This window comes from Colias croceus, chromosome 3 (genome assembly GCF_905220415.1).
Source record: "Colias croceus chromosome 3, ilColCroc2.1".
Taxonomy (NCBI): Eukaryota; Metazoa; Arthropoda; class Insecta; order Lepidoptera; family Pieridae; genus Colias; species Colias croceus.
The window spans coordinates 5,576,092-5,600,459 of NC_059539.1; the positions used below are offsets into that span (position 1 = coordinate 5,576,092).

A 24,368-nucleotide genomic window follows, 5' to 3' on the forward strand; every position below is an offset into this window, starting at 1 on the left:
ACAAACTACGCAACGCGGGAAAAGCAATTTGAATTCCGCGATTAATACAGATTAAGCAATACTAATTTTATTTTGGTTTTATATTGCCCTATTGAAAAATTCGTTTCATTAAAGAATATATTTTTAAAACGCCCATGGTTATCGGGTTGCCAGTTCTATTGATTTAATATTCTGTGGTTTTATATTATGTTTATAGAACTCTCTTAACAAATCAGATGATATTCTCGCTTGAGATACCTTACAAAAACTTAAACACGTATTAATAAGCTATCTCAACTCATAAAAGAAGAAAGGAAAAGTTTCTTACAAGATGCCACACAAGTTAAAGCGGAGCATCGTTGATAAGGAACGTACAGGAAAATTTACATAGATTGCTTTATTATATACCTAAACATAACATCAGGGAAAACATGTCTGATGATTTAGTAAAGTGTTGATACTATAAAAATAAGTTTACGTGTATTTAATTATCATGTGAACAACATAATGCCTGTATGGAGAAGTAACTGCACAACAGTAATTTTCCTAATTTACTGACACTTCGATACTGCTTTATGCATCAGTTGTTTCGTGGTTATAAACGCGGAACAGTCGAAATTCACACTGGTTACGATAGTATTAATATCCATACAAATTTACCGATAGCGATGCTAAATTAAACTACGCTATCTACTCGTTCAAATTTACAGTGTTTACTTATAGTTTGGGATATTATATTATTGAAAACGTATGCTTGATATGTTGTTTCTCATTCTAATTTTGAGGATAACTTCATCTATTTTGGACTGCTGTTATATTTAACTTCGAAATGTAGTGTAAACTAACAAATCTGTCCTTTAATTTTTGTGTATAATATTTTCAGGCATAATATTTTATGTTTAAGTTGGTTATTAATGCTGCAGTGTTTATTTAGTTAAATAAGAAAATAAATGAAAGATAAAGCAGGTTTCAATCTCTTTTACGTTTCTTAATCTATTTCAAAGTAAATCAATTAAACAATATAATATAAAAATATCGTTTAGGTGTATATAATATGATATGATATCAATTATGCAGATAAAATATAGCAAACTAGCTTCCGCCCGCGACTCCGTCCGCGCGGATGTCCGTCTTCGCGTGGATGGTTTATTTTTCTAACTAACTCTGACAATGACATCTTACAAAAAAAGAATCCACTGCGGGTAACGCAACGTGTGTTCGCGGTTCTATAGAACAACGTCTATGGATAAAACTGAACGGACCAAAAATTAAGATTTTTTTTTTCTACGTATTTTTCCAGGATAAAAAGTATCCTATTTTACGCCCAGGATAATAAGGTATAATTATACCAAGTTTCATCGAAATCGAACCGTTAGTTTTCACGTGATGTCTTCACATACCGACAGACAGACAGACAAAAATTTTTTTAATCACATATTTGGGTTTGGTATCGATCCAGTAACACCCCCTGCTATTTATTTTTTCAATATTTTCAATGTACAGAATTGACCCTTCTACAGATTTATTATATGTATAGATAACAATACTCTTTACATTTAAAGAACAGCAATTCTAGCTCGGGTAAATTACAATGAAATTGAAATGGTTATTTTCTGTCTACTGCAGGAGTATGATAATGGATACCTTTCCGGATTGACTCATTGTATTCAGTTTGATGAATTTCAGATTTATTTCGATAGCAATTTGGCACAGCTACCAAGAGTAGCATAAAATTGATTCCTGTACATGCCATTCGTTGTAAGGTAGGTAGTTGTAGGTAAGTACTAGTACTTCATGTACGATCACTAGATATTTATTTTGATTATGATAGAGTTAATAACGAGTTAATCATAAAAATCTATCTAAAGTTATAAGTTTTTTTTTTAGTGCGTATTGTTTATTGCGTATTCTTTTAATAGTTGAAAGTTGAAACCTACTATTTTCGAGGAGCAAATATAACAATGCTGTGAATGTAGGGTATTCTGCAGCGCAATATTTTATATAAAATGTAGGCTACGGCCTGATTTGCATTACAACTTGCGTAAGCGTAACGCGGTTCCGTATGCAACCAACTGAAAACATTCTTCATAAGCTCACATCCTCCAAGCAATTAAGGTTGTTTGTATCTTGATATTTAGCGCATACTTACGCTCTTATTTATGTGACCAGTAAACGGCGTTATTCCTATTTTATCCTCCTGAAATTTCATAAAACAAAATTGTGGCTACATTATGCTGGCACGTAGACTAACGGTATAAAATTTAACAAAACCTATACAAATATTTGTAAGTATATTTCAGCGCTTCATGTTTAATAAAGATTCGGCAACATCGTTACTAATTCCAACAACAGCGGTGGAAAGGTTTGGGCGTGGGTCGGGCGCTTGTATCGCGATATTATTTATGATCTTTGTTGGACCAAACCAGATAGCGAGATATTAAACAAACACTATGTATACGTGCTTTGCACGCACGATCAGATCGTTTTAATCCTTTAATATAATAAGCTGGGTCTGTACAGAGCCTGTTGCTCTGTGGTTTTCAGTTATAATACACCAAGTACAGTTAATTTAACGCGTAACGATCGCAGTGCCGATACAGAGTACAGTTATTGCTAAGTAATAAATACTTTTAAATTGAATACTCGCTGCATATTATGGTAATTATTTGTTATTTCAATAGTTATGCCTCGCCACAATAATTTTGTTACAATAATATTCACTTTGTCTCTTTTTCTGTATATATAAACGATATACTGTACAATTTGAATTTGTATACATATAATATACAATAAATTATACATGCATAATTTAAAATATTGAAAACTGTTCAATGGTATTTTAATAATGCAACTTTTATTTACATTTATATATAAACGTTAACAATTTTTCATTTGTTACCTTCGAAGATATTTTGAAATATCATTAAAAAATTGTCATACGTTGGACTTGGTTACGTCCAACACATATTAATTATTATATTAATTCATATGCTTAAAACATTAAAAATGGATACTTTCAGAGAAGACATGTAAACCATTATACAAATATAACTAGGAAAGATTAGATTGATGGCCAGGAAGTGACATAGATAAATGGTAAGGACGGTGAACATTCGTTATTCAGAGAAAATGTAAGGAAAGGTGTTCGTAGGCCGCCTCTACGCTACACAAGTAGAGGTATATCAAGAGATATGATAGTATTTATGATTTCTAGAATATAATATTTTAAGTATTACATTCTTCGTAGCTGTACTAGTGTGTTGTTACTTGTTAGCCGTTTGTAACCGTTAAAATTTACTTTGTCGCCAAACCATTCAATTGTGAAATCGTACCTTTTTGTGTGACAATAACAACATGAATTAGAAACAATATTCTATCGAATTTTCTACAACGAAGGAGTTTCGAAGACCCTATTTCCTTAATCCTCCCATTCCCTTTTCTGTTTGACTTCCCTCCTATTCCGTTAGAGGTGTGGCAGGTGATATTTTCTCATTTGTCCTCTTTATTTATAAAATGACAACTGCTTACTTCGTTTTATTATAAACAACCTAAATTGAATTACTTTTCAATATATTGAAATCGCTTTTAGTTATAAATTTAATCATTCAATACATTGTATAACGCATTTAAATTGCTCAATTTTCGAGCTACATTTTTCGTAGCGACGCTGTATTGTGCCAAGTCATTAGTTATTTATGAACAACTTCACTTCAATACCATAGAGACATTTTGCCGAACTATTGAAATACTATGTTTCTACATTTAAATGCAGCCATTACTCTTGAAAGGACTTGAAAGGTTCATTTCCATTTTTTGTCGGGAACTGGAAACTAATAGATTTACGTTAGGAACATAGTAAAAGAAGCTGATTAGTTAGAGCACGTCGGTGAAACTCAGTGTCTTAAAGGAGACTGCTTTGCCTTTTCTTGATCGCTTTTTCATTAGTCTGTTCTGAGTTATCTCTAGTAGTATGTTTTTGTAAAGCAACTTTATTGAGTCTTCAGTATTCTCAGGGATTTCTTGCAATTTAGTTAATTTATAAGAACACTAGCTTTCCGCCCGCGGCTTCGCCCGCGCAGTCAAAGAAAAACCCGCTTAGTTCCCATGGGATTTCCGGGATTGCGTCATTTTCGCTGGATAAAAAGTAGCCTATGTCCTTTCTCGGGTATCAAAATACATCCATACCTAATTTCACAAAAATTGGTTCAGTAGTTTAGGCGTGATTGAGTAACAGACAGACAGACAGAGTTACTTTCGCATTTATAATATTAGTATGGATGAAAGCGTTTTGGAGGAAAATTTAATACATATACCTGTTGGAAAATGTCCTTTGACCATTTCAAGAAAGTTTGCGCTTACTCTATAACAAAAAAAGTCACAATATGAGTTTATTTTCCAAATATTTTAATGTAAAAGTTAGAGAGATACTAGCTATTATATTTTTAGTAAAGCAGTACAATTAATTTTAATAAATTTTAAAATGTTCTACAAATAACATAAGTCATTTATTAAAACTGTAACTTTTCACTAGTTGCAAATTGTTTTCTCTTTTACCAAAAATTTATTAAGTATGTTCTTTTAAAGACTTGATGAAAAAATGTTGTATATAAAAGTTATTCATCAAAAACACTCTACAAAAATGTCCTGTTATCATTTATTTGTAAAATGATAAAAAAAGTTTTATTGAAAAATATAAATAGCTCTAATTTCTGAACATTTTCGCTTATAACTTTTTTATTTATAGTTCTACGACAAAAAGTTACAGAACCAAAGTTGCAGAGAATTTAATTTGTAACAAATAATAAAATATTTTTATATCAGATAAATAGTTTAAGAGATATATCGTAAAAACCATTTCAAACCCTATTTTCAAGATGGCGGGCGTGGGACAAGGGTGGCCCCCACAAACTTGATTTTAGCTTCACACTGACCCCTACATATCAAAAACATAAAAATGCGTCCTCTTAAAAACGCAAGCTTAGGCCTAAAAAATGTAACATTTCAATGGATTATTTTTCCGACCCAAATATCGACCAATAGTTTTTTGAAAATTTTCTCTGGTCGTTGACGTCAAACTGACAGGTTGAATTCAATTGTGAAATTATTGACCGACATTTGGGACGGAAAAATAATCCCCCGAATACCACACGAGCTTAAAAATTATCTGGCATTTCCCTCAAGGTTCTCCCTGCAAACAAATAAAGTCGTCAAGTTTTTCAGGAAAAATCACTCGCGCTTCGCGCTCGTGATTTTTTAGCCTTGACTAAAAACTTGACTCCTTCATTTGTTTGCAACGAACCTATCGGTAAATACACGATAATTTTGAAGCTCTTGTAGTATTATAAGTGAATATTTATAACATTATATCAACTATATATGACAACCACATGACAACAAATTAACAATTATAATATAATTAACAATAAGTTGGCTCTTAAAGAAAAAAGACGATACCAAAAATAATGATACCATAAAACAGAGAGATGTCAATGAGGTACCTAACCCTAACCCATTTTACCATTTCACTGCGAATCCCTAAAAACGTTAAGATAAGAAAAAGGCGAGCTCAAGAGTACCATTTAATGAGTATCTTTGCTTTGTTTCTAAAATAAAACGTATCATAAAGTTGTTTTCATACCTAATATAATGAACGGTGAAATATATTTAACGTGAGGAAGTTTAATTTGAAAAATATAAATTAGAGGAAAAATAATGATGGGCTCGTGTAAAGGCAGTCGGAGGTCGTTGGTCTGTGGTACTTTTATTCTTAGACGGGGTCTATCTAAGGGTCAGTACGGGACAAAGTAGCTTTGCTAAATTGATTTTATGTGTATTGCGGACTTAGTCGCCCGGCACTGTATTAGTGTCTGTGTCGCGGGAATACTTCGACTTTAGTGAACAGTTTTTGTTTTACGTTAAAGAACTCGAAACGTTTGTTTTATCAATGCTCTTATCTATTACTAGCGGTCCGCCCCGGCTTCGCCCGTGGTACATATTCACGTTTTCTCTACATAAGAACCATCCTCGTACTTCAAGGAATATAATAAAAAAAGAATTAAAGAAATCGGTTCAGCCGTTCTCAAGTTATGCGCTTACATTTTGGGATTCATTTTTATATTATAGATAGATTACAAGAATTGAGACGGATAATGTCTACAATTTATTTTGTATGCAACACCTATTCACTTAAAGATAAGATTTCGTAGAGTTTCGTAGTAGTAGGTACTGTGTGAATACTGTTCGATTTATGAATTTATGTAAAGTTGAATATCAATATATTTTTTAGTGTTTATAAACCTGGTTATTACTTTTATTCGAACGTTTATAGCGAGGCCGTATGAATCTTGTTTGCTCGGCGTAGCGGTCGTGGAGAGGGCTCGACGCCCTGAGAGCGGCCCAGTGCAAATAGCCTCACATTTCTTGGTACAACCCTCTCGATCTGACAACCGATATATAGGGACTATCCTTATGAAACATGTAATAAAAGAAAATCTATAAATATCTTACCTTATCCATACTATATTATAAATGCAAAAGTAACTCTGTCTGTCTGTCTGTTACTTAATCACACCTAAACTACTGAACCAATTTGCATGAAATTTGGTATGGAGATATTTTGATACCCGAGAAAGGACATAGGCTACCTTTTATTGCGAAATATGTACCACGGGCGAAGCCGGGGCGGACCACTAGTATCTAAAATAAAACAAACAAGAAAGATATGACTTTCATGATATCATATGTTTAGGTATCACAAATGTCAGAAATTTGACAGATGTCTAAAAGTTTTACTTTTATAAATAGCTGCTTTTGGTTTATTATTGTACTGAACGTACTGAACAAATATTAAAAATTGGATTATAAAAGAAGATTAATGACGTGTCGATGGTCGAACGTTGATTAATTTTCATAAAACTGGCTGAGGTTTTTCGTCTGTGATAAAATGCTTTTAGTTATGATGCTGCAGATAATTTAGTTATGGCTTTATTCTATATAAATCATATTATGCTCATTGTTTAAAGTTATATCGAAGTGAGCTGTGAAAGTAAGTAAAATATGTAGGTAGTAGGTAGGTAGTAAGATAAAATATGTAGGTACTTTTTATAATAGTTGAGGCTAGTTTGCAATGAAAGGTGGACCTTTTCCGTTCTAATACCATATAGGTTAAGTACCACTCTTTCACCGAACGTAAGCACGAAGTAAAATTTCCATACGATTCCATATTATTACCATCTGAAACGTTGTCATATAGTTTTTTCATTAGTTCATTTGCTTTATGTTTTGAAAAATGTTTTATGATGATCTTTATTCAGCATTTTTTGTGTATTTTTGTACATAGAAAGCAGATAAACACATCTGATGAAATTTACGGTAATTAGGTATTTCTACTAAAGCTATAATTTACGATCCCTCAAATTTTTGACTTAAAAATTGGCACTCTTCTAACCGTATGGTTAATTACCGAGCCACCGAAGAAAAAGTGCTTTGAAAGAAGTTTCGTCTTATTAAAATGCTTCGGAAGAATGGCTCATGGCTCGTTGGTGATTGATGACGTTAATTCGCACTCGTCCGCAGCCAAGCCGCTTGCCACCGCAACGTATCGTGCCGGACACTGCCGTCACCGCTGCGGTCACCGCAGCTTTATCTTGTCCCCATTACACGATGATATGAATATTTGAATTATATTAATGGTGTTTTAACGCATTATTCATGTTCTTACTTCTTTGTATCGACGCCGATGCGATGTATTTTTCATTTCGTGCATTCAATAAACGTTTTTGCTTTAATACGATTGTCACGGAGCCTTTGTAAATTTCAAAGGTTTCTTTCAGTATTTTTTACCGCTAAGCCGAAAAGTCGGCTTAACATTTAATCCTCGTAATATTTCTTCAACTGTTAAATAAAACATTTGAATGTTTTAATTTCAATATAGGTACCGCAATACCTTAATTCATTTAACATAGGGATGCCATTAATTTAATTTTTTACGGAGAGAATACGAGTGTGTTCTCCTTATTTTAATGAAACCGCGAAGCCGTAACGAGTCTGTTGGTATTTATCAATTAAGTTAGAAGAAATAAATTCTGCTCGTAGGTAATTAATTAACACTCTGTGAACACCTGCTCGAGATCTGCGAACTTAGATTATCTAAGTTATAGCATTTGTGAGACACACAACTTCACTAAATAAATTGTAAATTGGAACGCAAACATCATACTTGGTTTATATACTGTTAATGGTAATAAAACTTTGTAATGGCAAAGTCTAACGTAAGTCTAATGTTTTTTGTTTTCTGTTTGCCATTTTGAGCGGTATTTTAATAGGTTTCATCTGATCTCGTCAGTAAAACAGTATTAAATCTATTCAACTATAAATCGATACCATAACCCTAAATACCTAAAATACATGTAATATAATTCAAGGTTTCATTTAATATCCTGCTGTAGATTTTATAAGTACCTACGTACCATTCCCATTGTATGTGCCTACAAGGGGAATGTATCGCTATAGTATATGAATGTGTACTTTCGACACATGATTCAATATTGGTAATTAATCTACATCTCCAATAAATAAATCAAACATGAAATTGAATCGAGATGCGATAGTACAATTTATTACGTAAGCGATCGATCAATGCCGCTTCCAGAACCGACGAGATCTGGGTAATCGGTGGATGTTATCTTCGGCCAGATACGACGGCGACGCTCAAAGCTCACGTTGGAAAAGATTAACATGTTGCCCGCAAATCGACGTTAACGTTTCAGAAAATATCAGAACTCTCTCGCTTTAAGCTATTAATACCGTATGAATTTTCCGATCACTGCTCACGTGCCGTCTTAGAAATAAGTTATTTCTGTAAACGAAGTAAATATACTTTTCGCTTCAGACCGTTTGAAGTAAGACACAATAAGCTTAGCGTCTACATTGCCGGCAACGGGAAAACGGAATTGGCAAAACGAGCTACGGAACATATCTTTGACCTTTTGAGATTGTTTTCAGAGTTTTATCTTGTTTTGTATTGATAAAAGCCTTTTGATAATATCGAAGTGTGAAATATAAATAGGGTCTTTTTGAATCTTTGACTTTGAAAGATTTCCCTTATTTGACAGTTGTTATTGTGAGCCTGTGATGGTATTTACAAGCTTATTTGGTTACACAAGCGTTTCACAAAGAGAGAAAAGGAGATAGGCCATCAATCAGCGCCGTGACACGCAAAACCTTTGTACCTTGCGTTTTTAGGGAAATTCTGTTACTGATATTTTGAAAAAAAATTGCCCTCGGAGACAGCGATAAGGCTTAAGCTCACTTCTCAATTAATATAGCTTTAAATCTTTATTAGAGGGGATTAGATGAAATTGTTCTTATATTATAAGCACGTAATGACAGACATAGACATTAGACACAAATGAAAAAAAAAGATAGGAAAAAAATAATAATTGAATGTTGTTTAAAGTAAACTTGCTAAAAACACTTGTAAACATCGTTTGTTGTTTGTTTACACAATGCATATTTAATATTTATGTAGAGAGATTATCCAATCAACGACAATTTATAAGCCTTTAATCATCATTCAGTGCATTATCTAATTATAATTGTTAATCACGCTGCCAGTATTCAGCGGAGCAAGCGATGGAGCTTGTAAATTTTGTTTAAAATTGCGTGGCTGTTGTCGTGTTTGTGTTCCATTAAATTTTACGAACGGGTTAGGTTTGTTAAGATAAACATTTTCAACTGCCTACTCCATTGTTCGCTCGAGCTTTATAGATATTAAATTACTATACCTAGAGCCCGCTTAGGTAAAAGTATCACATTTAAGAGAACGCTTTATTTTAATGACTATTTTGTTTCAGGTCTGCTAATGATTGCTCCACTTTCAATCAATTATAACGAAAGAAAATCATGATTTGGGTAAGTAACATGAAACTCACAATAATTATTATACTCCATACAACACATACCTACACATTAAAATCCCTTAAATTATTTATTATTACATTTAATTTAATAAATTATTAACTAATTTACATCACTAATTGAATTACCTCCATATCCTTCTAAAATGTATAAAAATGGTTCTTATATTTAAAACTTAATCTCTGAGGACACAATCGACGTATCTTTAAGTTGAAAATTATAATTAACATCAGTGGCCGCGAGCCAGAGAGAAGAGTATCGTTGTAAGATGAGTCGGTGCGTCGTGGGGCGGTGCGCGAGAGCAACACGGCACACCGCGTGATGCGCGGCGGCGCCCGCGTTGCCGGCGGCGCGTCGCCCGCGCTCACGCCCGCGCTGCGCGCGTGATGCGCATGGACCGCGCCGCGCTCTACGCGTGGCTCGTCTGCTGCGCCGCTGCGATATCCACGCACAAGTACAGCACGCGCATCGTGCGCACTAAGTACGGCCCGCTGCGTGGCATCGTCGTGCACGCGCACCCGCAAGTTGAAGCCTACCTGGGCGTACCGTATGCCACGCCACCACTTGGTAGTCTTAGGTAGGTTTATTGAGATATTCAATATTATAACTAAAATTCTAGTATGCGGTGGTCTTCTTCTAATGGGAAAATATAATATCATAAAATGAATTATAATGATATGAAATTTACTAATTGGTTCAGTTATTTAGTTTGTCACACACATACAGAATTGTGTCCTTATAAACGAGCATAGCTATAAGAGTGAAGTGTGAACAGATACATGCCGCCGGTGACCCCGTCGCAGTGGCGCACGACGCGGCTGGCGGACGCGATGGGCCCGGCGTGCCCGCAGGTGCCGCCCGCTGCCGCGCCGCACGAGGACGCGCTGCTGCTGCACCCGCGCGCGCGCATCCGCCAGCTGGAGCGCCTGCTGCCCACGCTAGCTAACCAGAGCGAAGACTGCCTTTATGTTAACCTATACGTACCTGTTAATGGTATGTCCATTACGTATATTTTTGGAGGGTGATTATTAATTGTAATAAATAGGTTTAATTAATTATTTGGTTACAGTTATAGTCTTGTATAGCCATTCATAAATGATATCAAGTATGACAAATCATAATAAAGTGTCACACTTATTTAATTGGTGTAAACTATTTTAATCCGCATCCCCAAGAGCAACGGCGGTTTCAATTTGTACCGTTTATAAAAGAATGAAAACGTTGTCCTTTTATTTAATAACATGATATGAACGCGTTTAAATTTCTCGTTTAGGTCTAAATTAGTTAAGTTGAGTTTGTAGGATAACATAGACCGGTATAGTCTATTCAGCCGAACATGGCGTAATTAATTTTACGATAGCGTTGTCGAAGCCGGCTCTGTTAAGCCCACATGTATTATACGCAGAAGCACGACATTAACCGTATAGACATTCTAATCAACATTTCCCTCTTATTGTAACAACAAAACAATAATATCATAATAGAGGCATGTCTGAGGTGGGCGATTCTCGGCAAGGTCTCGCGGTGCTCGTTAATCCATGCCAGCGGTTTATTCATAATTTATTCACGTCATTTCCCGCTAATTCAGTGTCCGCTAAATAAGATGCTATTCAAAAATTCATTGGTGTACGCGTACTATGTAATAACATTTTCATATTTTTTAAACTCTCGCTTAGATGTTAAAAGTAAAAAAATGTGTGTGTGTACTAATGTACACACGTAAGAAGTGAAACTTCTTTATGACCTTATTTTTCAAAAAATAATTTACTATATGCAGTTGCATTTACCACGCGTGATTCGACTTATTATAAGGGAGTCAAGGGACTTATTAATAGGGATAAGAAAAAGATGGCGCGTAACGGAAAAATGTCACGCGTAACGAAAAAATGTTACACAAAATTTTTTTCCAACCCCGATAAAGAAGTTTCACTTCAATAAATATATTAATAAGAAAGATGAAAGTTTGCAAGCTTACAAAATAGTTAATTACATTAATATGTAGTATGTAGAGCTTATGTGCCAGTGTGAAAATAAAAGTACTTAATTAAGAAAAAGGAATCCAGGAAGACATAATTATCTGGAGTGGAAGAAGGGCGAGGAGACAAAGGGTGTCGAGGCCTCAATTCCGTAGTGCATTGCAGTGCATCATGCCCCCTGCAAGCAGTGCGGAAGTGAGGTTAAGGCACTCTAAACCGACGATTCAAGATACAGAAGAAGGACGGTTCATTCGCTGTTTCTTAGCTAATTTGTTCGCTTTTCAACATCCGTGATCTTATAATGCTTGTCTTACCCGTTTTTGTAATAAGCGATATTGCTTCCTACGACTTGGGAATAAAATATTTCTAGCGCAACCCGTTTCATAATAAATGTGATTTATATTTGAGTTGTCTTTATATTGTATTTTGCGTTTCAAGTTTGACTGACTATTCAAGCACTACAAGCTAAATATTCGAAACATAAAATGTAGTTTTTAATTAAAATACAAAACTATAAATTCTAAAAATTTAAATTGTAGTTCAATTCTGACATTAAACGTTAAGCACAACTTGTATGGATTTCAATTACTTATTTTTTATAGGAGCAGAAGTTGAAAATGAAAAGGCTGGATTGCCATGCTTAGTGTTTGTGCACGGGGAATCGTATGAATGGAGTTCAGGAAACGCGTATGACGGCACCACTCTAGCAGCTCATGGCAACGTCATCGTAGTTACTATCAACTTTAGATTAGGAGTTTTGGGTGAGAAAACACGTAGCTTCTGGTTTAAGATCGTGTCGTGTCGTGTCGAATCGTAAAATTTTAACTTTTCACCTAGAAAAGCTTTTCTCTTGAGAAACTCTAAATACAATACATAGGCATTATAGTTTTGACATTTTCCCTTGAAAATCGGAAAACTTAATTAATCAAACATCAACTTTCTTACAGGTTTTTTAAAAACTGGTGCTAAAGGGTCAGCGCAGGGTAACTTCGGCTTAATGGATTTGGTCGCCGGATTACATTGGTTGCGGGAAAACCTCCCTGCCTTCGGAGGCAACCCTGAGAAGGTGACTTTGATGGGTCATGGCACCGGCGCTGCTCTTGCCAATTTCCTAGCCGTTTCACCTGTTGCTAGGGGTGGGTTTACGCAATGTATAATATTTAATATCTACACAATCGCTATTTTTACGCTTAAATAAAATAATTAATTCTCTTGGTATTTAACAACTCCACCATTATTTGGTGAACTCCAACAATAAACGTCAAGGATTTAATTATAGCTATTTCTGTTATCCCGTCCTTTCAAAAAAGTCATATAAATTATTTGGTTATGCCGTCATAATCGCCATTGGTGAGTCCGCAAATGGCACCCGTTCACGAGTGACGCATGGGACTGTGGGACAACCATTGTTCGTAATTAGACCGAGCTACGGCAGATTTCATTGTATTTTCATGTTGGAGACTCGCTTACTTCCGTCGTCCGTTAATATAATTGTCCGTATTTAAGCAAAAAGGAACCAACCAGCAAACACGTACTTTTGAGATATCAAAGGATTTACAAAAACATTTGCAGCTCTGTTAGATGAAGTAAAATTAATATTTATTTTATTTAAATTCATTGATAAATTACTTATTTAAGTATGTGTATATAAATTTGTTCTGAATACTCTTAAACTTTCTAGATAATTAAGAAAATGTGCATGTGGTTCCTTTTAACATTTATCAATTGATAGGTTTTCTCTTATACAAAAAAGAACCACAACCCAGGGATTTAATGATATAAATGAAACTATGTATTTATAATATCGTAATAAAGCTTTTATTAAAAAGAAATATAAAATAATACATCTAGAGGACGTTTATTCGACGTTATCATCAAATTGGATTTCGAAATCCACCGTGTCTAGTCCATCTATGTGGTCTTCTATTGCATCATCACTAATAAGATTGTTATAAAAACTCTGTGCATATTATGGAATGAGATGTAATATGGCCTGAATATCGCTTGACGGTGAAGAAAGCTTCTCCAGAGGCATCGACGTATAAGGTTCTTCGTTATCTTCTGTAATAAAAAGAAAAAAGCTTTAAATCAAAACAATAAAGCCGCGTGGCTTTTATACGTAGATATATGGCGACAGCAAAATATAATTAGTTCTTATAAAGCCGTGTCCCTACTAGACGACTAAGTATGTTGTAAGTACATGCGCCATGTACAAAAAACTGGCTAAGTGCGAGTCGGACTCGCGCAACGAAGAGTTCCGTAGGTACCATTATCTATAAAAACGGCAAAAAATCACGGTTTATTGTATGGGAGCCTCTTAAATATTTATTTTATTCTGTTTTTTAGTATTTGTTGTTACAGCGGCATCAGAAATACATCATCTATGAAAATTTCGACTGTCTAACTATCACAGTTCATGAGACAGAGGGACAGACAGACAGACGGACAGCGGAGTCTTAGTAATAGGGTCTCGTTTTACCTTTTGGGTACGGAACCCTAAAAATCACACGCAACAGTGACAAAACCTAAAAAAAAATAATAAACTTGTTAAAATTTTCAATTTCGCGGGCTAGGGCCTTGTTCCGGTTAAAACAGTGGCAGCGGGACTTTTAAAATCAAACAAATAATTAAATGCGCTGAATGTACTGTACTGAATCTGAATCTAAACGTATTTTACCAAAATAGTAGGTAGGTATCTAGATCATCGACAGTTGTTTTTAAAACAGGGTTTAGTAGTTTCATCTCACAATGACAGATGAATCGTAACAAAATGATTCTTAATTCGACTCGCCTTCGTGAACAACAACAGTGTCGTTAAAATACGTAAATCCACACAGGATTCCTCTTGTACTTACTAATTAGTGAACTATCTTTTTAAAATCACTCCACAATCGGGAATGAATCAAAAGTAGATAAAGCGTACATACCTAAGCATACATTCAATAAGTACTTAAATGCATTAAATAAAACTACTTACCCGTTGTATCTTCATTATTATCTTCGGTGTTCGTCTCCAATGCTTTTCTTTCCAATTGCTTCCTTATTTATTTATAACTAAACATTTTCACATTTAATTTTAAAGGTAATTAACAAAAACAATAGAACTTACTTCGCGGAGAAAAAAAACGGCCGTCACGTATTCGAAATACTTCGCTGAATGTCACCTATATTGACAGATGTTCGACGTTTTACTTAAAAAATTGGAGTTTTGCACTTTGAGCTATTTAAGACGTAATGAAATACGTTGTTTAAAGATGAGAAGCATTCTGCATTGTGCACAAGTCAAGGCATTTGGTACCGTATAGCGATGATGGGTTTCAGGATGTTTTACAATATTTATTTATGCATGATAGAACCGAATGCTCGTGGTTTTATTTTGCAATAAAAAATTACAATTAAATTATGAATTTATTTTACGCATAACCATACCACAGAAACCTGGTTCCATTTTGTGTATTAAAAATAATTGTTATTAATAGAAATATGTGTAATGTATAATGGTACCAAGTATCTGCGGATCTGTTTTGTATAAAATGACATGATAGTAATATCGTTTTTTTGTTTGAACAAAGCAGTCCCGTGGTGCTGTGGTTCGGTTTTGCTTTATATGTATTATTCGTTGTTGCTGGTGGTTCCTTTCTGCTTTTAGTATACCTTGTTTCCAAGGTAAAATTCATGTGGTTCTTGTTTGTATAAGAATTTAGACCACTTTTAAATGAGTATTCTTCAAGAAACGGAAAAAAGCAAATTTGTCGAGTGGTTCCATTTTGCATAAATACGGACAATTAAATCCCTGCTTAATGGCCACATTTAAAAAGCGCAAGAAATTTTCTTTGTCAAATATTATAATTTGGTAATTAGGTCAACATTGAGTTACATCGTTAAGAAAAATCAGTTAAAAGAATTGTAAGGATTTGTCTTTTATACCAACTGAAATGTTTATACAGCGAGACTCATTACTGAATGGTTCATTTCGGAAATAACAATATTAAATTAGGTTATCTGTTTCAGAGCTATTGAAGCGCGTCATTTTGTTAAGCGGGTCGGGGTTGAGCTCGTGGGCTCTGCAAAGGGAACCGCTTACAATAAAAAGAAAGGTACGGGTATGGACATTTGTTTATTTAGATTTTGATATTGTCACAAAATTAATTAAAGGTTTCAATATATTCAACTTTGATACGCAAAATTAACTTCAAAGTCAAATACAAAGTCTCATTTAATTTTATGGCATCTATCAATCTTGCCTTTAATATAAGTTTGATAGAATCTAAATTACGTTTGGTTTTTTCCTTGAGTTAATGTTTTATCGCTTTCTTAATGGTTTTTAGCTTAGCGCTTTAGCGTTTATGTTTAAAGATTTCGTGTATTTTCTTTATATGTGTAACTCATGGAGGTGTGGTTGATATTTGTTTTTAAATAATGTACATAAAAAGGGAGTTAAAATGATTATTTTCTCACAGGTAGCAGAACAGACAGGTTGCCATGGGGACCTACTGGAGGACGACTTAGCGCCGTGTCTACGCAATAAACCGCTGGCAGAATTGCTTGCGGTCCGTTTAGAACCGCCACGTTTTCTTCCTGGTTTCGCACCCTTCGTTGACGGCACTGTTATTGTCAATCCTTCGTTGGTAAGTAAAATAACTAGTTATAAATATTTTTTTTAACGCATTTATAATCTCTCTTTTACTATCTTTCACTCTAATTTATAGATATAGTACTTAGGTTAATCTCACACCTCATAGAGCAGTAGACAGCAACTCCAATACATTTTACGATGTACTTCAATGAAATATCCGTTTATTAGTTTTTGTTTTTGCGCTAAAATTGTTTTCCTTCTATTTGCTTTTTCTAGCAAACAAGATCTTGTATTAAAAATGGAATTATAATTTTCTTGTTTAGATATCGTTATTGAATATTATGATGTTTTGTGTCCTTATTGTGATATTTTTGTTTATTATATCTAAAATTACCTCATATTTTCTTTCATTATATTTATTTCATTTTAATATAGCTATAACTGCCCTTAAATATAAAGGCCCTTAACAACGAAAAAAAAGGTTTAAGTAATTTGATTCATCCTCAATATTATATGTATTTATTATTAGTTCTTATAGATGGTTAAGTAATTGTTACTATAATATTGGCTACATAAATATACAAATATTTTTGAAGTGAAACTTCATTATCGAGGTTGGAAAAAATTTTAGTGAAACATTTTTTCGTTACGCGTGACATTTTTCCGTTACGCGCCATCTTTTTCTTTTCCCTACCGCGCGTGATCTTACGTATTTCTGTAAAGTTGCATATAGTAAATTATTTTTTGAAAAATAAGGTTATGAAGAAGTTTCACTTCTTACGTGAACATTAGTACACGCACACATTTTTTTTTTGTATCAGGGGCCACCGCCAACGGACAGTTCGCGGTTAGGGGCCGGAGCTGCGGCCGTGGCAACCGCAGCTGGTCATGAATTAGCCGACTTTCCTCACAGAGAACTGCTCTTTGGGCTTACTACGACAGGTAAATATTTTAATTATTTACCACACAAGAAAGCTAAAACCGATTATGCTTCTGCGATGAAACCCAATATTTAAACATGTAAAGATTATTATAAATAGTGTGTTATATTATTCAGCATCAATGCAAAACCGATTTAAAAATTTGTAATACTACAGAGCTCCAACTTTTAATTAAATAGACGTGAATGCCAAAGCGTCGGCTCATAAATTTATGCAAATGAATGACATGCCATTACTTGCAGAATCTTACTTGGAATTCAATGCTCAAGACTTGGAGTTTGGCTTCAATGAGAGCCGGCGCGACCGCATTCTGCGCACCTTCGTCCGCAACGCGTATTACTACCATCTTAACGAAATTTATTCTACTCTTAAAAACGAGTACACCGACTGGGATAAACCTTTACAGAACCCACTAAGTGTGCGTGACGCCACTCTTGAGGTAAAGTTACTCGTAAATTTAATTGCGTTCCACAGTTATGTAAAGTTTTGCCACGTTTTGCTCTCCTCGATAATGATTTGAATTAACGAAAATTGTACATAAATAGGTAGTATATAATATGTCTAAAGCTGGAGTTAGGTATTTACTATTTACTTCGAAACAATTATCCATAATCTTTGCGACAGTATTATATTTTCACTTCGTTAATTTCCAGTAGAATAATACCTACGATAATTACAATTTCAGAGTCTTGCTTTTGGCATTTGTTCATCATAATAATCATTAGATAAAATTGACAGTTATTACAAGTATTCTAGTAAAAAAGCGTTGAAATATTCCCTCATTAAAATCTTAATCAAAAGCATCGAGATGTGATATACCGATATTTTCCACGGGGAAATAAGAATATGTAGGGCAAAGGTCGAACTCGCGTGTTAAAATGTAATACGATTTTTACAAATCTGATTGATCCAGGCACCGACTGTATTAAACAAGAATTGAATTATGATAGATGATTTATTCAATTTTATCACCCGTCGTGCCTTTGTTTGTCGTTACAAATAATAAAGATTAAAACTCAATTCCTTTGTCATATAAATGCGTAAAGTAATTAATTTGTACCTTCTAAAATTAAACTTCAAATTATTAATTTCCTTAAAACTTTAGCACAAGCTTATCAATTCACAAAGTATTAAATTTTAATCAAAACAAAATATGCGAATGTCTGCATTCCAGCTTAATGTATTTATTTCGGCAGTCCCTTTTAAACGATGTGGGTTTAGGGAGCAGGGCTTCTGCGGCCCTAGTTGGAATGATTAATAAACCGTTGTGCCCTCCATTTTTTATTTTAAACAATAGGATGTGTAATATAACGTTTGTTTAGAAATCATTGTTCATTTTCGAGATTATCTTGAAAACATATTTTAATTTGAGTAACGTGTTTAGATTTCATGTAACTGTGCATAAAAACAGCAAAACATTAAAATAAAATTGCATCTTAATATTCTCTATAATATTCTGTTGAAATTAAGTCGATTATGGCGTTATGAAGGATCTTAATTTAATCCTCAAGAGATTTTTCGCAAGTCACCGGTGCGGCAACGTTGCTGCTCTACTAAGTTAATGAAGGCGGTATACGCTGCCATATAAATGCTTTATTGCGAGACGATTATATGTGATATAAATGATTTCGTTAGATTGTGTTGTTTTATTTATATAAAACTTTGTTGAAAAAAAATTGCAAGAAAGATTGCTTGGTTACGATATCTTACTTTATCCTAACATTATTTTTTTAAGTCCCACTCTGTTGTTTGTGAAAAAGCTAATGTTTTAAAGATTTAACAACATCTTGTAACTATTATTATGAATATTTATAATAGCAGCATTATTTGCCTTCATAACAGATTCTAAGCGATGGTCGCACTGCAGCACCTTTGATACGATTGGGTTATCTCCACGCACTCCGCCGTGGTACCACGTACTTTACCCATTTTCACTACCTTTCGCAAGACAAAGATTATCCACAGGTATATAATAGCTGTTATATCATCTTATCTTATACAAAACGACTCAAAGAAATGAATAAAATACAAATGTACAATTTTTTGCACGTGTAAAATGATATTTAAATTGTAATTGATGTCATGAGCTCACTTTCCTCATTAATTAAGTAATAATATAAAAATGTTTTTTTGTCTTTTTCTTTTCTTATTAAAAATGCTTTCATTTAATTATCAGCGACCAGGATCCGTGCATGGCGAGGAATTACCGTTCTTTCTGGGAATGCCTCTATCGCAGACTTACCATCACTTAAATTTTACCTCACAAGAACAACGCGTATCAAAACTTTGTATGCATTACATTGCTAATTTTGTTCGAAATGGGTAAGTTTAAGAAAATGTCAGATCATTTCTAAAGTATGCCAATTCATTTAAGGAAGAAGTTAGTTGAATTCCAACACATTTGATTCTTCAATTTCATAATTGTATCTGTCATCTTTGCTGCTAATTTCTGAAACATGTAATACATTTATGATCAATATACACAGAAATAAATAGCTTATAGAAGTTTTATTGACACAGCAATCCCAACGATCCATCTGCGACACCACCACCAAGCCCAATAATGGGAGAAGCGGTACCAATGGGCGCTGATGATATTCCTTATTGGGATACTTATGATACAATAAATCAGCTGTATATGGAAATAGGTAAGTTATTTAATTTATTTCGTGATTACCCTTATCTGAGTGAGAAGATCCTATAATATCATCTAAAATGTATCCAATTTGACACCTAGGTACCAAGCCTGGAATGAGAAGTCACTATCGCGGTCACAAGATGTCATTATGGTTATCCCTCATACCGCAATTGCATCGACCCGGCTCAGACTTGCCAGACGCCGCTATGAGACATCATCATTTTCAAGACGACAGCGCAAATTATTATGAAGGTAAGATTAGGGGTCTTAAATGATATACCCTAATATTTTCAAAATTGATTGTAATTGTAAAATCCTACAAAACTATATTTAAACACATTTTAAAATGGAAACTTTCACCTATGTTAATTTTAACATTAGAAGCACAGCTAAAACTTATCACTTTCCTAGGTGCGGTAAGACCACAGTCAATGTCCCGGGCTCACGTGCCACACGTAGTGAACATAGGCGGTGGACGAGATAAAAGTACTCCACCTCCTCGGTCTGCATCCCCAAAACCGTCTCCGGCCCCACCAGCGTCCACCGAATGTCCTCCAAATGCCACGGCTACACCGGTGCAAACGGATGATGCTCTTTTACGTCGTCTCGCATCTTCGCATTACCAATCGTACACTGCTGCTCTTACAGTAACTATTGCTGTTGGATGTTTTCTACTATTACTAAATGTCCTTATTTTCGCTGGAATTTACCACCAGAGGGGATCAAGGCCCCGGCGTTGTAAGGATGACATGACTGAAGCAGGCAGTTCCTCTTCTTCAGACAATTACGACGGAAAGTTAGATTTCGAAGTGCGTGCTTTTGAAGGAAAAGGCTTTGGGTTTGAATGTAAATCAGCACATGTGCCGCGAGGTTTAGGTTCAAAATTTGATTTACGAACTTTGTCGGATTCTGGTGAACCTACATTTGGTGAATATAGTTGTTATGATGAAAAACATCTAGCCGCGCGAAGGTCATTACCAGACGTGAGTGTAGGAAGTGCTATTGATGCCGGCAGTGTTGTGTGTATAGATACTCAGAAACCGGATATCCAAAAAATAGAAGCACGAATACAGGAAGCCGTAGCACGAACTAGTACAAGTACGTTTGAACCACGTGTCGTAGATAGCTCGACCCAAGTGAAATTCGGTCCTCTAAACGATGGTAATGAATTACTTTCAGAAACAAATGGTGATTCAGACAATGGGACTGCTAGTGGCTCAGGAATTCTAAGAGTTCCTCCTGCACCGACGACACCGGCACCTCCTGGTATCATGAAGAAAAGAGTTCAAATACAGGAAATATCCGTATGAGATTTACAGAAATTAAGCACTGCAGAAGTGGTGGTTAATGAAAGGACAAAGTTATAGTGATGGTAAAATGATATTCTAATGTGTAAATATAAGTTAATGATTATGATTAATTAAAATATGTATATAATAATGTAAACAAACATGTTCATATGTTTTTACTGATCAGTTTTTCTAAATTTTTGTCATTTGTTAAATCTATAAATATTATTGCATTATTTTCATCAAATGATATCGTAAAGTGAATAGAAGCAAGGAAGACCAATAACATTTTAATAAATAGTTACATCGATTTGGAAACGTGTTCTGTTTATACGTAAATTTATCCTTATGCCATAATAGATAGGAGATTACAATTTGGAATGTGAAAATGGATAACGTTAGTTATATAAATATATTCATATACACCAACAAATGTGAATATAACAATAATAATATATAGTGCAGATAAGACTAAATAACTTGCCAATATTTAGGTGTACATACAATAACTTTATCAAAGTGTTTCAGAGTTGTAGACTACATAAGTAAAATGAGTATGTTGTGATTTTTTGTAAATTTATTTAAGTAACATACTATACCTATTAAGTGTGTAGTTTTTGATAAGTAAATATTAAAATTAACTGATACTCCTATGGGCGAGTCTATTTGCTACTTAGTTCTTATTTTATTTTATCTTACTATGTAAACATTAACATTTTGAGGTGAACAGGGTAAAGTGTCACAATTTCTCTTCATACATCAACTGGTCATCCTAATGATTTCATTTCTAATTCATTTCTGAGACTTATCAACCCTGTACTTTTTAACAGATGTTTAATGGTTTTATATATAAATAAAAAAATATTTTTTTAAAGAGTGTGTACGCTCTATATTACGCGCTTCAGCTTAAAGCTGTCATGAGATTGGCCATATACATTCCTTTGCTCCAATATTTTTTAGCTATGAACACAATTGTTTAGAACTTTTACAAATGGCCTAAACTATACTATCTTATTTATCTCTAGCTTTTGCATACGACTCGTCCATATTTTATCTTTGCAGGAATTGATGATGATTAAGTATCTAAAGTGAATGATTTAATGATAAGTAAATGATATGCCCATATTGTGACAAAATGTGAAGTAATATACCATTTGTGTTATATATTGTAATGATATATATCCAGTCTTATATGGAATTGAAAACTATTGAGTTTGAAACGTTTTGTTAAATTTTATGAAAGTTATGTAAAATACAAATCTTCTATATGTTTTATTTCCTGAGAGGAATTGCATACGTGTTTTTACCGTTTTTATTGTTATCCAGTGTATGTTATACTTGTATTTAATCACATTGTACGTAAGTTGTAATTGTAATACATATAACTATATATTATACATAGAACAACGTTAGTATCTATTAGCATGTTCTCTTCAATTCACTGTAACGTAATTAAAATGGTATTTCATTCAAAATAATTATAATGTTGGTTTGCGATTAAAAATCGTAATTGAAATAAAAATGCGTTTTAAATGCAGAAAACATATACATGTATTATATCATATTGGCCATAAATAAATCGTGTGTACCTATTAGCGTTTCAGTGCATTTCGTGAGATGTTACATTCAATACTAAATGTAAATATTAACTGATCAAACAAAAATCAACATTTTGTTACAATTTGGAGTTAAATGGAGTGCGTAAAACATAGTATTGAATAAAGTTTTGAAACTAATTTTAGATTTTCATTTAAAGAGCACCTGACCCATATATGCGTTGGAAATCACATCAAAGCGAATAAATTTACTGAAAAGTTTTATATTTAATTTAATTAAAACGATTGAATAAGCAGATAAGAACGTGAAACTATTATTAAATTGACTAATGTGGGAAATAATGACTTCACATCTATAGTTAATGGCAGTGCTAAACCGCAGGTGGCGCCGCGTGATAATTCATTCAGTGTGTTGGTTGGCGATAGTTACTTCAGGACTAAACGATAGTACGGCGGCTATTTGCAAAATGCATTGCCAATTGTGATTCCGCTCAAATATGCCAGTGATTAATACGAACGGTATTCGGAATATAGCATATTGATTGATTGAAAATAACTAGTCTGGATAGCATTGATTTACTAGAAACCTATTTACGCTTCAATTTAGACGAATGATTAGGTATGGTTACGCATAAATTTATACAACACATATTATATTGATATGATTGTATCGTCCTTAGAGCATTAAACTAAGGTATCATCGCTACATAGTATGAAAAATGAACGAAAGATAGATGATTATTATTGTGGCGGATTGGATGACTTATTTGCTGAAAGCAAAAATAAACAAAGCGTTTAAAAACCTTATACTTTTGTAATGTCTTTAAAATGATTCAAGCTCTTTATGATATATATACTATACAATATACACTGATAGATTCATAACATACTCGAAAAAATAGCTCTTCTTATGGCACAGTGTGGTAAAAGAAGATTTAAACTTTAATAGTCGTTACAAAAGCTTTTCTTCGAAATAAAACATTTCATCCTACTACACAGAACGTTCAAATCTAGCATAAATAAAAAGAAAAGTATATTGCTGCAGACTAATATGTCAACTCTACGTATGCTAAAAAGTCAGATTAGACAACTTTTCTTAAATCTTTGGACTTGCTTCCGTTGTCAGGAATTGTGAGAAAGTCGGATTTGCAAATCGTTTCTTCATTTTCTTGTACTACATTAAAATTGTATTAGAATATTCGACAATTTCCCTTTTCGAAGTTTAATTTATTCCTACAAGTTGTAAAGTCTGAGGAAGCAAACTTTACTTAGCAGTTTATTTCAGATCCTACTTCATAAAACAGTACCACAATCTCCGCTTTATTTTAAGAGTTCCTTTTAGGTTTGCACATAAACTTTGCAACAACAAACTATAGCGTGTCTGCATTTTAAAACTTTACATGACGTCACAGATTTAGTAGGTACAGCACTAATAAACGGGTACCAACGTACTCAAATCTTTTCAAAACTTCTGTACGTACTTCCAAACTTCGAA

General features: G+C 33.9%; 1 protein-coding gene across 1 annotated transcript in view; it reads left to right on the forward strand.

The window, feature by feature from the left end:
• LOC123706234 (neuroligin-1-like) overlaps positions 1-23,019 on the forward strand; it is a 42,492-nt gene extending 19,473 nt beyond the window's left edge. Inside the window, exons 2-15 of the mRNA XM_045655408.1 lie at positions 9,834-9,891; positions 10,131-10,474; positions 10,673-10,890; positions 12,476-12,634; positions 12,821-13,009; positions 15,885-15,970; positions 16,334-16,501; positions 17,271-17,391; positions 17,633-17,829; positions 19,233-19,355; positions 19,567-19,712; positions 19,911-20,038; positions 20,128-20,280; positions 20,440-23,019. Of these exons, the coding sequence (XP_045511364.1) occupies positions 10,284-10,474; positions 10,673-10,890; positions 12,476-12,634; positions 12,821-13,009; positions 15,885-15,970; positions 16,334-16,501; positions 17,271-17,391; positions 17,633-17,829; positions 19,233-19,355; positions 19,567-19,712; positions 19,911-20,038; positions 20,128-20,280; positions 20,440-21,338 (2,778 nt within the window). The 5' untranslated portion in view covers positions 9,834-9,891; positions 10,131-10,283 and the 3' untranslated portion in view covers positions 21,339-23,019. The remainder of the gene's footprint in view (positions 1-9,833; positions 9,892-10,130; positions 10,475-10,672; positions 10,891-12,475; positions 12,635-12,820; positions 13,010-15,884; positions 15,971-16,333; positions 16,502-17,270; positions 17,392-17,632; positions 17,830-19,232; positions 19,356-19,566; positions 19,713-19,910; positions 20,039-20,127; positions 20,281-20,439) is intronic.
• The last annotated feature ends 1,349 nt before the right edge of the window (positions 23,020-24,368 follow it).